This window comes from Carcharhinus amblyrhynchos, chromosome 18 (assembly GCF_965287045.1).
Source record: "Carcharhinus amblyrhynchos chromosome 18, sCarAmb.v2.hapA, whole genome shotgun sequence".
NCBI lineage: Eukaryota > Metazoa > Chordata > Chondrichthyes > Carcharhiniformes > Carcharhinidae > Carcharhinus > Carcharhinus amblyrhynchos.
In genome coordinates, this window is record NC_137341.1 from 4,322,790 (window position 1) to 4,337,915 (window position 15,126).

A 15,126-nucleotide genomic window follows, 5' to 3' on the forward strand; every position below is an offset into this window, starting at 1 on the left:
CATATCACGAGAATTAAAGGACCCACTAGTAAGCCCTGTAACCTTCCAGTCACAGAAATGCCCATCAACCATTACCCTTTGCAGAGTGGCACTGAGCCAATTTTGGATCTGACTTCCTCTGATTACATGAGCTCTGCGAATCAATCTGCTGGATGAGACCTCGGCAAAAGTCTTGCTCAAATCCATCCGGTCTCCTTGAAACGCACTGCCCTCATCGACCCTCCTTGTTACCTTCTCAAAATATTCAGCTGCATTAGTTTGCCAGATCGATGAGAGTGTCTTGAGTGTACGACTAACGGGGTAAATGAGGCGGAGCCAGCAGCTATCACATGTCTTCGAAAATCTAAATATACTCACAAGAGTTTGCTGCACCGATTTGGAGTTCAGGGGATCGGGGACAATGCCTTGCCGTGCATTGAAGGTTGGTTAACAGACAGAAAATAGACAGTAGGAATATCCAGGTCGTTTTCAGAATGGCAGGATGTAATTGGTGAAGTGCTGCAAAGAATCAGTGTTTGGATATTTTGGCCCTGGAGGGAGTGCAGAGGAGGTTTACTAGGCTGATACCGGAGTTGAGGGGATTGAGCTATGAGGAGAGGCTGAATAAACTAGGCTTGTACTCGTTAGAGTTTAGAAGAATGAGGGGAGATCTCATTGAGACGTATAAGATGATGAATGGGATGGATAGGATAGAGGTGGAGAGACTCTTCCCGCTCAAAAAAGACAGCAGGACTAGGGGGCACAGCCTCAAGATAAGGGGGAGGCGGTTTAGAACGGAGTTGAGGAGGAACTTCTTCACTCAAAGGGTGGTGAATCTCTGGAATTCTCTGCCCGTTGAAGTGGTGGAGGCTGCCTCGCTAAATATTTTTAAGAAGCGGGTTGATGGGTTCTTGATAAGAGAGGGGATTAAGGGTTATGGGGAGAGGGCGGGAAAGTGGAACTGAGCCACAACAGATCAGCCATGATCTTATTGAATGGCGGGGCAGGCTCGAAGGGCTAGATGGCCTACTCCTGCTCCTATTTCTTATGTTCTTATGTGATCTCTGGTATTTACAGTAAAAAGTCTGACAACACCAGGTTTAAGTCCAACCGATTTATTATTTAGGTGTAAAGATTCGCATTCTAATCAGTAATCTGTAAACTGTCTGTGCTGTTATATGCTCTGTCTGAGGCCAGAACTCTCCATTCACCTGACGAAGGGACAAACCCCAAAAGCTCGTGAGTTTACTGTCAAATAAATCGGTTGGACTTAAACCTGGTGTTGTCAGACTTTTTGCTGTGTTCACCCCAGTCCAACGCCGGCATCTCCACATCATCTGTGGTATTTACCATTCGTATCAGTTGCAAGTCATTCACGTCCCAAAAGGAGGCCAGCGTAGATGAAGGTATGTGAGGTGGCATATCCAAACTGACTCTTCAAAGCTAAGGAGAGAGTGAGAGTAACGTGTGGAAATGTGAAGTTATTCTCTCTGGTCAGAATGATGGAAAAGCAGAGTACGAGAGGGCCTCGTGGTATTAATGCTTGACTGTTAATCCAGAAACTCTCCTGGAGACCCGGGTTTGAATCCCGCCGCAGCAGATGGTGGAATTTGAATTTAGTTTAAAAAAAAGCTGGAATCTACTGATGACCGTGAAATCCATTGTCGGAAAAACCCATCTGGTTCACTCATGTCCTTTAGGGAAGGAAATCTGCCATCCTTGCCTGGTCTGGCCTACATGTGACTCCAGAGCCACAGCAATGGGGTTGACTTGCAACTGCCCTCTAAGGGCAATTGGGGATGGGAAATAAATGCTGGCCAGCCAGCGATGCCCGTGTCCCACAAATGAATAAAAAAAAAAGACAAGTACGTGTGTTTAGAAGGATTTGAGTGTCCTTTTACATGAATCACAGATTGTTAACATGTCGGTATTGAGAAAATAAATGGTATTTTAGCCTTTATTAAGAAAGGTTGGGGTATAAGAGAATTGTTTCTGTGATTATCGAGGTTTTATTGAAGCCATACCTGGAGTATTGTGCACAGTTTTGTTCTCCATGCCTTTGAAGATGCTGTATCGATTCAGTCGACAGATTCACGAGATGGATTCAGGAATGGGCTGGGTCGGACCATACCAAGGGATTGGGTAAACTGGGCCAATTTTCTCAAGAGTTTAGAAGAATAAGACGTAATGAAATTGAAGCATATTTAAGTGTGTTCCAATCCCTGTGGGGGAAATGAAAAACACCACATTTACTGAATGACTCCCAGCGGAGGAATTCCCAACAAGATGTCATTTCACATGAATCAGAAACAAGGCAACTGAAACATGAACTGGAGGCAAAGTGATGCTCCAAATAAAAGGGTGAATTCCGCTGGAAATAGTCAATAAAACAAAGATGTGCTTTGCACAAGCACCCACGTCACTCCTGGCAGGCACGTGGGCCCCACGTGGGAGTTCCCAAGTTCTGTAACTCTGCCTGTGGTATTTAGGGTGGCACGGTGGTTAGCTCTACTGTCTCACAACGCCAGGGATCTAGGCCAATTTCCAGCTTGGGTGGCTGTCTGTATGGATTTTCCCCGTGCTCCAGTTCCCTCCCACGATCCAAAGAACAACACAGCACGGGAAACAGGCCCTTCGGCCCAACGAGCCCGCGCCGCCATTTCAACACTGTGAGTGCCCTCCTCTACCTATGACCTTCGTCTCCGCCTATTGGGGAAGATTGAGGGAAGACTAATTTAGGGCTAATTTGTTAACACCAATCAGCCCGAGAGCACGTTTTTGGGGTGTGGGAGGAAACGTGCAGGTTAGGTGTATCGGTCCTGGTAAATACGAGGGGTTGCGGGGATAGGGTGGGGTTTGGGATGGGTGCTGTTTTGGAGAGTTGGTACAGACTCGCTGGCCTCCTCCTGCTCTGCAGGGATCCGACGGTTGTGGATATGGCTGATGAATTTGAAGTTACCCGGATGAGATCGGAGTCATTTTCTTTTTGCCTCATTTCAGGGACAAGCTTCAAGGCACCAGCAGTATTTGCGGAGTGTCAGCATGCCACCTGAAAGCACGAGAATATCATCACCACCAAATGAGCACCGGCGGCCTACATTTCAAAGGCAGACCTCGATAACCCAGACCATCAAAAGGTAAGCATCTTTTGAGCACGTTTGAAGATCCCTGTTGCTGTTTGGCAAGGGTGAGGTCTCTGGACTGTTTGGCCTCAGTAACTGACGTGGTGTGTCGGAGCTAATAATGTTGAAAATACTTGTAAAATACGGGATTGGAATGAAGGCAGTCTCCCCAGGGAAGGCCGCTGGCACAAGCAAAAAATAGGCTCCAAACACTCAGCTGTTCATGTATTATTGCACTTGTTCCCAAAATAAGTTAGTCATGTTGTCTTCCACACTGTTGAGATCACATTAGAAATGTGTGTGATGCTTAATAAACACGTTGCGATCTTGATGATGTCTTCATTGGGTTCTGCAACTGGGTGACGGAAATAAAACCTTGATTTAGACGGCACAGATCATAAAATGCTTTCATTCATGTGAGCCTGAATGGAAACTGGAGTAGCTTCTCCAGAATCTATCACACTCGGTATTCCGGCAGTAGCCATCTCAGAAGAGAATTCAGATTACCACCTGAGTGGCTGTAAATTGGGAGAGGGGAGTGTGCAGAGGGATCTGGGTGTCCTTGTGCACCAGTCACTGAAGGTAAGCATGCAGGTGCAGCGGGTGGTAAAGAAGGCAAGTGGAATGTTGGCCTTCATTGAGAGAGGTTTTGAGTACAGCAACAGGGATGCATTGTTGCAATTACACAGGGCCTTGGTGAGGCCATGTCTCGAGTATTGTGTGCAGTTTTACTCTCCTTTTCTGAGAAAGGATGTTCTGACTCTGGAGAGAGTGCACTGAGGGTTTACCAGGCTGATTCGGGGGGTGGCAGGACTGAAGTATGAGGAGAGATGGACTGGGTTAGAATTGTTTTCACTGGAGTTCAGATGAATGAGGGGGAGGATCTCACAGAGACTTGTAAAATTCTAACAGGATTAGACAGGGTAGATGCAGGGAGTGTGTTACCAATGGTGAGGACGTCCAGAACCAGGGGTCACAGTCTGAGGAGACAGGGTCGACCGTTCAGGATGGAGATGAGACATTTCTTCCCCCAAAGAGTGGTGAGCCGATGGAGTTCATTTCCATAGTTGATGTCAAAACATGGAATGTATTCAAGAGGCAGCTGGATATAGCACTTGGGGCAAATGGGATCTAAGGTTATGGGGAGAAAGCAGGATTAGGCTGTTGAGTTGGCGATCAGCCGTGATCGTGATGAACGGCGGAGCAGGCTCGAAGGGCCAAATGGCCTCCTCCTGCTCCTATCCTCTCTGCTTCTATGAATTTGTCAGCAACAATGGTGAGAGCAGGAATGAGAGAAAGGTTGCTCATGTCATTCCGCTCATTCAGGGCATGTGCTACATATAAACCTGACCATCTCCACCTTGAACCCAAGTGTGTCTTTAATCAGGGATTTACCACTATTCTCATTGGAGATCAGTGATTGATGGGCAGCTAATCAGAATGTGTAAAATCTGCAATTCACAGATTAACAAATTTGACATCTTGCTCTCAGGATTGTTTCTGTACACCTTACGCTTCTGAAGTGAAATGAGTGTCTGCTTTACAATCAATAACTCTCTCACTTCATGTGGAATAAATCCATGTAATGGCTATATTATGATACCTGCATCTCCTGAAGGTGCTGGAAATGGTCTCCATTTTCACTATTAACAGCAACCCTCTGATGCCTCATTCTTATGATTATTTTTCGCGTACGTTTCGTCCTCAAGTGTTTGCAGATTCGTCAACCGTGGTGCAAAAGTTAGAAGCTGGATTACTTTGTTTAATGTGGTTTTTCCACCTCTATAAAGTGTATAATGTGTTCTGTTTTAATGTAGCTTTCTTCACTCTGTACATTGAGAACATAGAACACTACAGCACAAACGGGCCCTTCGGCCCACAAGTTGCGCCAATCATATCCATACCTACCAGGACATCGAACTATCTGTAACTCGCAATTCCATTAAATCCCATGTAGTCATCCAGAAGTCTATTAAAAGACCCCAGCGACTCTGCCTCCACCACCACCGACGGCAGCCGATTCCACTCACTCACCACCCTCTGAGTGAAAAACTTACCCCTGACATCTCCTCTGTACCTGCTCCCCAGCACCTTAAACCTGCGTCCTCTCGTAACAACCATTTCAGCCCTGGGAAATAGCCTCTTAGAATCCACCCTATCTATACCTCTCAACATTTGAAAACCTCTATTTAATACTAAGTGTCAATTACAGATTGATATAGTGAAAGTCCTTGCGGAAGGGAAAATGAAACAGGCAGCAGTTAGACTGGTGACAATGTCCAAATATGGCAGATGTCTCAAAATAAAGCCTTTGTGTTAACGTGTCCTGGTGTAAAGTATTCTACTTTAAAATACCCTGAATTTCGCAAAATACTACAAAACGTAACCGTGCGCTCATGCACACCTATCAAATTAAAGGCAATTTTAGCTTGGTTTTTGAGATAACTGAGGTTGTATTTAATTGCTGGTGTGTAATATAATTGGTCAACATTGTTTGAAATGTAGTTTTTAAGCATCGGACAAAAGGATTTAAAATGGAGAAATGTGTAAAAACAATTTATCCATTCTGTGATGGGATGTGCTGACTGGGCTAGCGTTTGCCCTTGAACGGAGTGACTTGCCATGGCCATTTCAGAGGGCAGTTAAAACTCAACCACATTGCTGTGGCTCTGGACTCTCATGTAGACTGGGTAAGCACAGCAGATTTCCTTCACAAGAGGATGTGAGTGAACCAGATGAGTTTTTATGACAGTGGCTTCATGGTCAGCATTACTGAGATTAGCTTTCAATTCCAGATTTATTAATTGCATCCAAATTCCATCAATTTTTTTGTTATTCATCTGTGGGGCATGGATATCGCTGGCTGCCCACCATTTATTGCCCATCCCGAGTTGCCCTTGGAGGGCAGTTGAGAGTCAACTACATTGCTGTGGTTCTGGAGTAGGCTAGACCAGCTAAGGACGGCAGATTTCCTTCCCTAAATGACATTGTTGAACCAGATGGGTCTTTCCAATGATTGACAATGGTTTCATGCTCATCAGTAGATTCTTAATTCCAGATTTTTTTTTATTGGATTCAAATTCCACCATCTGCCGTTATGGGATTCGAACCTGGGTCCCCAGAACGTTAGCTGGGTTTCTGGGTTAAGCGGCAAGCGATAATACTTTGAGACCATCGCTTCCCCTTTGTGCTGTAGTTGGATTTGAATATATGTCTTTAGAGCATTAGTCTGGGCACTAGTCCAGTGGTATAATCACCCAGCCCAGCCCAGCTTATTAAAATGTCTTAAGGTTTGACCATTGAAATGAGGAACCGTTCTTACCCTTCCTGTGTCACAGTTAGATCAACAGTGCAAGCACTACAATCTATGGTATTAATGTTACTCAACACCCCACAAGCAAAACAAAGATTTTATGCCGTGGAACAGTGGTGAGTGGAAACAAGTCAAGCCCACTTAAACATCATTGTTTATGATGAGAAGGAAGACTAACTCAGTTACCTCCAACTGAGTTCAAGTCAGACCAAGAGGTTTCCCGAACAAGATGCCCGTGAACAAGTATTCTTTTCCAAGTGAGTGTCTACTGAACGAGAGCAGCATACTGTCTTGGGCAGAATTATTTATTCTCTTACTATTCACAATCAGTGCTTTGAATATGAGGTGTGTGTATTTTCTCACACTTGAGAGTCTTGGATCGATTTAAATAATTCCAGCAGCAAGCTTTTTTGTATTTTTTAAATAACAGTTATTTATTATCCCACACTTGCCCCAGAATTTTAAAAACGTGACCTCTGTCTCACTCGCCTCTCACACACTTTGACTTGCAATGATTGGATACAAATAAATTGACAAAAATATGATTATGAGGTCTCAGTCCCTCTTTTGTGGCAGAGCTGCAGTTTCTTAGGTGAGTTGATGCCTTTCATTGAACTGAAGATCATCTAAGCCAGTGTTTCTCAGGCAGCTGCAAAGCATCTTGTCATTAATTTGCCACGAGGTTGGTTTCCTGATGAAGTTAAAGGTTAGAACAGGTTGGGGAGAGTCCTTCTCTCACTTTCCAAGTGTTGCTGCTCAAGACTTTGGCTGCTTTGTTGACTGCAGCTAGTTTGATGGCTTTCTGATGGTCACACGCTGTCTCTACAGAGTAGATTCTTACTGTTTTAAAAACAGATAACAAGCATAAAGGGGGGGGGCGGTTTAGGACGGAGTTGAGGAGGAACTTCTTCACTCAAAGGGTGGTGAATCTCTGGAATTCTCTGCCCGTTGAAGTGGTGGAGGCTGCCTCGCTAAATATATTTAAGACGTGGGTTGATGCATTTTTGATAAGAGAGGGGATTAAGGGTTATGGGGAGAGGGCGGGAATGTGGAACTGAGCCATGACAGATCAGCCATGATCTTATTGAATGGCAGGGCAGGCTCGAAGGGCTAGATGGCCTACTCCTGCTCCTATTTCTTATGTTCTTATGACTCACCCATCTGATCTGTTGGCAAAGTCCTTTCCCAGATAAGGCTGGGTGGTCAGGTGAATAAGCATTCCGGGTCGGATTCTCCAGAGTTGAGGGGGTTGAACTATGAGGAGAGGTTGAATAAACTAGGCTTGTACTCGTTAGAGTTTAGAAGAATGAGGGGAGATCTCATTGAGACGTATAAGATGATGAATGGGATGGATAGGATAGAGGTGGAGAGACTCTTCCCGCTCAGAAAGGACAGTAGGACGAGGGGGCACAGCCTCAAGATAAAAGGGGGGGCGGTTTAGAACGGAGTCGAGGAGGAACTTCTTCACTCAAAGGGTGGTGAATCTCTGGAATTCTCTACCCGTTGAAGTGGTGGAGGCTGCCTCGCTAAATATTTTTAAGACGCGGGTTGATGGGTTTTTGATAAGAGAGGGGATTAAGGGTTATGGGGAGAGGGCGGGAAAGTGGAACTGAGCAGCGACAGATCAGCCATGATCTTATTGAATGGCGGGGCAGGCTCGAAGGGCTAGATGGCCTACTCCTGCTCCTATTTCTTATGTTCTTATGTTGGTTTTCAGATATGTGGTTACTATTCAGGCTCCTATTTCTTATTTCTTATGACCTCGCTCACAGCTGGGATTTTCCAGTCCCGTTGCAGTGAATGGAGCAAGGCTAGGCAGCTGGAATGCTGTAATCCTTTTAGATCATCGAACCCGACAGTGCAGAAAGAGGCCCTTCGGCCCATCGAGTCTGCGCCGAATACAATCCCACCCAGGCTCTATCCCCATATCCCTACATATTATACCCACTAATCTGTCTAACTCCCGCTACCCTGGACAGTGAGGGGCAATTTCTTAGCATGGCCAATCAACCTAACCCGCACAGCTTTGGACTGTGGGAGGTAACCCACGCAGACACGAGGAGAATATGCAAACTCCACACAGACAGTGACCCGATCTGGGAATCGAACCCAGGACCCCTGGAGCTGTGAAGCAGCAGTGCTAACCGCTGTGCTACCGTGCCGCTTTTGTTGATGGCCACTCCTGGAGTGAAGCAGTGTGGGAATTTCCTGGCTGCTTGGCTGTGCATGTCTGGATTTAATTTGTTATTTGTTTGGAGTTTCGGAGCTGTCTGGAGCCGTGACTGCCAAAGGTCATGTGGTTTGCGGCGGCCATTTTAAGAGTCTGATGATCTTCAAAACGTTGACTGAAAATTTACAACATATGGGAGCATCGTTAACATGCTCAGGGCAGGCCCTCCGAGACGTTCTGGAATGAATGTTGTTCGGATGCCCTGGTTTTGACCAAGCGCCCCAGGAGGTTTTCCTGATGAGTTTCAGAGGTTGTCTCCAGCAGTCATCAATTGGTGACCATCTGTTGGGTCGCTCTCCAAGGCCCACAAGAATGTCTGGTTGACTGTGAAACAGCTGGGCACCGTGAGGCGGGAGCATTGGGGCACGAGTGCCAGGCCGCATCTCAAACAGCAAGCAGAAGCTTGAAGAGCCATGGGGTGGCGTTTCCTTTTGCAGGCTTCAACTCCTTGTACCAAAATGCCAAACTCAGTGTCGCTGCCCAAGCCTGCAGGTTGGCCATCTCGAAGGACCTTGAAGGTGTTGCCAAGATTAACGCCTTGCCCGCCCAGTGTGTCTTGTTTTTGCCAAAACCACATGGGTATGTTATCGCCTCAATCTGACCAGCGGTTGCAGTTGAATACTTGACAGCAGATGGCAGCAACGTGAAACAAAGACTAGCAAAGCTAGTTATTAACGCTGTGATGACAAGTTGGGGGGGAATCGCTGACTAGAAAGCAATGTGCCACTAAAGCCATACAGTTGATCGCCAGAGAGATTTACAGCGTGGAAACAGGGCCTTAGGCCCAACTTGTCCATGCTGCTCTTTTTCCCTTCTCCGATCTACCTTCAATCTTTCCTTTAATAAAGGAACCAAAACTGCTCACAATACTCCAGCTGTGGTCTCTTGTTCAGTGGCAGCAAGACTTCCCTTCTCTTAGACTCCAACCTCTCGAAATAAAGGCCAACGTTATATGAGCCTTCCTGATTACCTGCTGTACCTGTGGGCGAGCCTTCTGTGTTTCGTGCACAAGTACCCCCAAGTCCCTTTGCGTTGTCGTTTTCTCTCGTTTTCCTCCATTTAAATAATATTCAAGGGGTACAATAATACTTTCCTCTCCCATCCAGAATGAACAACTTCACATTTTCCCACATTACAAATGTTTTGCCAACTTACTTAACCTATTAATATAGAGTCATAGTTGTCGAGGTTTACGGCATGGTAACAGGCCCTTCGGCCCACCTTGTCCATGCTGCTCTTTTTGTTTAAAACACCTAAGCTAATCCCAATGGCCCACATTTGGCCCATATCTCTCTATTCCCATGTAATTATCTAAATGCTTTTTGAAAGATAAAATTGTACCCGCCTCTACTGCTAACTCTGACACCTTGTTCCAGACGCTGGCCCCCACTCTGTGAAATAAACCATGTTTCTCAGCACGTGTCAAGCCACTTAAGGTGGCAGCTGACAACCCATCGAGTTCCTTCCTTTCCTGCTTTGCTGTCAGCTGGCATCGACCAACCCGTGACATCCAATCCCATCCAATCTCGCTGGCCTTCAAACACCAATGTCAAACCAACAAAGGTAATGCTCTCCAATACCAAGGACTAACCAGGACACGAAGTAAAACAGGCCCCTGCTCTAACTTCTGCCAAACACCAGAATCCCGACAGTACACAAAGAGGCCCTTCGGCCCATCGAGTCTGCACCGAACACAATCCTACCCCCATATCCCTACATATTTTACCCACTAATCCCTCTAACCTACACATCCCTGGACACTAAGGGGCAATTTCTTAGCACGGCCAATCAACCTAACCCGCACATCTTTGGACTGTGGGAGGAAACCCACGCAGACACGAGGAGAATGTGCAAACTCCACACAGACAGTGACCCGAGCCGGGAATCGAACCCAGGACCCTGGAGCTGTGAAGCAGCAGTGCTAACCACTGTGCTACCGTGCCGTCTGACCCCCATCAGCTTGTATTTTCACCTTTATTCTTCATCGAAGCTGACTGTTGAGATTCTCCCATTTTTAACAAACAATAATATTTGCATCCCAGTTTATCCCTGTACATGAGTGAGTTGCTGATGAGAATGAAGCAGAGGAAGAAATGTTAGTTTACTCGCCCAGGTGAACTGTTGTTCAGTCTATTGTGCATTGATTCTATGAACTGATAAAAGTTTTATAATTCTGTCCAAGCTGGCTGATCTGTTTCATTATTTATTTGATCTGCTTCCTCCTCCCCCAACCCTGCTCACCACTGCCTCCTCTCCTCCCCCCCCACCACTTCCTCCTCCCTCCCTCCCCCCTCCCCACCACTTCCTCCTCCCTCCCTCCCCCCTCAACACATAGTGGGTTTTATCAGCTCTGTCTCAGAACTGCCAACTGAAGGAAGGATTGAACAGATAACATGCAGCCTCACGAATAACGTCATGAGCTGTAGTTGCTGACCTATTTGAGGTCTCGGCTGATGAAGGCTGGTGACTGGACATAGTGAGAGACATCAGATCTTACACTGGCAGAGTTGACGAACATTCCACTGATATCTTGCTGTGTGAGTTCTGTGATCTGTTGTACAGACATGGGAACATTTGATTATGTTGACAGCAAGATTAGCGGGTAATAAAACATTATTGCTGATCGCAGAACCCTACAGTGCAGAATGAGGCCCTTCGGCCCATCGAGTCTGCACCGAACACAATCCCGCCCAGACCCTCCCCCCATATCATAAGAACATAAGAACATAAGAAATAGGAGCAGGAGTAGGCCATCTGGCCCTTCGAGCCTGCCCCGCCATTCAATAAGATCATGGCTGATCTGTCGTGGCTCAGTTCCACTTTCCCGCCCTCTCCCCATAACCCTTAATCCCCTCTCTTATCAAAAACCCATCAACCCGCTTCTTAAAAATATTTAGCGAGGCAGCCTCCACCACTTCAACGGGCAGAGAATTCCAGAGATTCACCACCTTTTGAGTGAAGAAGTTCCTCCTCAACTCCGTTCTGAACCGCCCCCCCTTTATCTTGAGGCTGTGCCCCCTAGTCCTACTGTCTTTTTTGAGCGGGAAGAGTCTTTCCACCTCTATCCTATCCATCCCATTCATCATCTTATACGTCTCAATGAGATCTCCCCTCATTCTTCTAAACTCTAACGAGTACAAGCCTAGTTTATTCAGCCTCTCCTCATAGCTCAACCCCCTCAACTCCGGTATCAGCCTAGTAAACCTCCTCTGCACTTCATATTATCCCACAAAAGCCTCTAACCTACACATCCCTGGACACGAAGGGGCAATTTCTTAGCATGGCCAATCAACCTAACCCGCACATCTTTGGACTGTGGGAGGAAACCAGAGCACCCAGAGGAAACCCACACAGACATGAAGAGAATGTGCAAACTCCGAGAATCATAGAAACCCTACAGTGCAGAAAAAGGCCCTTCAGCCCATTGAGTCTGCACCGAACACAATCCCACCCAGGCCCTAAACCCGTATCCCGACATATTGTACCCACTTAGCCCTCTAACCGACACATCCCTGGACACTAAGGGGCAACTTTCTTAGCATGGCCAATCAACCTAACCCGCACATCTTTGGACTGAGAGAGGAAACTGGGGCACCCGGAGGAAACCCATGCAGACACGAGGAGAATGTGCAAACTCCACACAGACAGTGACCCGAGCAGGGAATCGAACCCAGGACCCTGGAGCTGTGAAGCAGCAGTGCTCACTGCTGTTCTACTGTGCCATCCCAATAGCCCACCGAAAATCAGTGGGGATGATTTTGTGTGACACACACCCCCAACCCCCCCACCCCTGGTGTGAACAAGGCAGTACGATCTTGAAAATTGAGACAATGAATTTATCACCGTGTCTTTGCATTATGTGGTGTTTCTGTTTATTTATTCGTCACACGTCGGCTTACATTAATGCTGCAATGAAGTTACTGTGAAAATCCCCTCGTTGCCACACTCTGGCGCCTGTTCGGGTTACAATGAGCGAGAATTTAGCACGGCCAATGCATCTAACCGGCACCTGTTTCGGACTGTGACAGGAAACTGGAGCACCCGGAGGAAACCCACGCAGACACGGGGAGAACATGCAGACTGGGCACAGACGGTGACCCAAGCCGGGAATTGAACCTGTGTCCCTGGTGCTGTGAGGCAGCGGTGCTCATCATCATGCTGTGTCCTGACTTGTCATTAAAATGATTGGCTCTCCTGTCCTAAGTCTGGAGGGTCTTTGGAACTCCTTGCAGGCGTTGCCCACATTTAACCAGGACCTTCTCAAAGTCTGGGACACGGTCCCCTTGCACCACAGCTCTCCCCCGTCAGGAGAAGTGGCTATCATTGGAGAGCCACTGTTCAGGGATTAGGGCAAGGTTGCATCCTTGCATCGTGTTGAAGAGTCATTAATCCACCAAGGAATGGAGAGATATTGTTAGAGGAATCCATCAAGGGCACACAGGGATCATCTATACCGTTTTGTCATAAGAGAACATAAGAAATAGGAGCAGTAGTAGGCCATCTAGCCCTTCGAGCCTGCCCCGCCATTCAATAAGATCATGGCTGATCTGTTGTGGCTCAGTTCCACTTTCCCGCCCTCTCCCCATAACCCTTAATCCCCTCTCTTATCAAGAACCCATCAACCTGCTTCTTAAAAATATTTAGCGAGGCAGCCTCCACCACTTCAATGGGCAGAGAATTCCAGAGATTCACCACCCTTTGAGTGAAGAAGTTCCTCCTCAACTCCGTTCTAAACCGCCTCCCCTTTATCTTGAGGCTGTGCCCCCTAGTCCTACTGTCTTTTTTGAGCGGGAAGAGTCTCTCCACCTCTATCCTATCCATCCCATTCATCATCATATACGTCTCAATGAGATCTCCCCTCATTCTTCTAAACTCTAACGAGTACAAGCCTAGTTTATTCAGCCTCTCCTCATAGCTCAACCCCCTCAACTCTGGTATCAGCCTAGTAAACCTCCTCTGCACTCCCTCCAGGGCCAAAATATCCTTGCGCAGGTGCGGCGCCCAAAACTGCACACAGTACTCCAGCTGCGGCCTCACCAATGCCCTATACAGCTGCAGCAAGACCTCCCTACTTTTATATTCAATCCCCCTCGCTATGAAGGCCAGCATCCCATTCGCCTTCCTGAACAATGGGGATGAGTACATGTCAATTTATTTGAAGTGGATGTAGGAAGAGTGCCTGGATTTGATCGATAACTATAGTAAATGGATAAACAAGGAATCTATGACCAACAGGTTTCAAAAGGTTGTAATTTCTGTATTGTCCGAGATGTTGTCTCGGTCGATGAGGAGCTGTCCGCGTTTGCAGACTCCCGGTGTCAGTGAGCAGAGTCTTCTGAGCAGGAAGTTGTCGCTGCTGACCCAGTGAGAATGTTCTCACTTGCTGCCCGCCCAGCAGCGCCTCCTGTTGTCAATTGTCTGCTGACCTCCTTCACTTCCACTCCACTGCATGAAGGACCTTCCCATCCCCTTCGGACCTTCCAGAACAATCTGCCTGTTGTCACCTATTGCAAGGAGAAAAATTAGCATGCGGACTCTGAAAGGGCAGCCAATTTTGAACAAACATTGTGTGTGTGCGTGTGTATGTGTGTGTGTGTGTGTCCAGCAGGATAAAGAGAAGGTGTTGCAACATATCAGGCTCCTGCCCCACTTAAATGTACCATTTTGCATTTTAATGGATTCCCAGAAACCAACACAATTAAATCAGTCTCAACAATATCTGAAAGATAAAAGGTTGGATTGCTGACGTGTTTTTACTATATTCAAAACTAATATGTATAAATTACCAGAGTAATTGACATGTAATTAATGCTGCAACTTTATAAGACCCTTGTCAGACCCCACTTGGAGTACTGTGCGCAGTTCTGGTCGCCTCACTACAGGAAGGATGTGGAAGCTATTGAGAGGGTGCAGAGGAGATTTACAAGGATGTTGCCTGGATTGGGAGGCATGCCTTATGAGGATAGGTTGAGGGGGCTCGGTCTTTTCTCCCTGGAGAAACGAAGGTTGAGAGGCGACCTGATAGAGGTTTATAAAATGTTGAGAGGAATAGATAGGGTGGATTCTCGGACGCTATTTCCCAGGGCTGAAATGGTCGCTACGAGAGGACACAGGTTTAAGGTGCTGGGGAGCAGGTACAGAGGAGATGTCAGGGGTAAGTTTTTCACTCAGAGGGTGGTGAGTGAGGGGAATCGGCTGCCGTCGGTGGTGGTAGAGGCAAACTCGCTGGGGTCTTTTAAAAGACTTCTGGATGAGTACGTGGGATTTAATGGGATTGGGAGTTACAGATAGTTCTGTGGCCTGGTCGGTATGGATATGATCGGTGCAACTTGTGGGCCGAAGGGCCTGTTTGTGCTGTAGTGTTCTGTGTTCTATTAAAAAAAAAGTTCTTCCTTTACACCACCCTGTCTTTGACTTGAACAAGTATGCCATTACTTGACAAGAAACAATGAAAAGAACAAAATATATGTGTAAATATTTTC

General features: G+C 46.7%; 1 protein-coding gene across 2 annotated transcripts in view; it reads left to right on the forward strand.

The window, feature by feature from the left end:
- The window catches only part of rhbdf1a (rhomboid 5 homolog 1a (Drosophila)), a 163,150-nt gene that overhangs the window by 25,691 nt on the left and 122,333 nt on the right, over window positions 1–15,126 (forward strand). For both annotated transcript variants that reach the window (XM_080206281.1, XM_080206282.1), the window contains exon 3: window positions 2,980–3,116. In XM_080206281.1, the coding sequence (XP_080062407.1) occupies window positions 2,980–3,116 (137 nt within the window). The remainder of the gene's footprint in view (window positions 1–2,979; window positions 3,117–15,126) is intronic.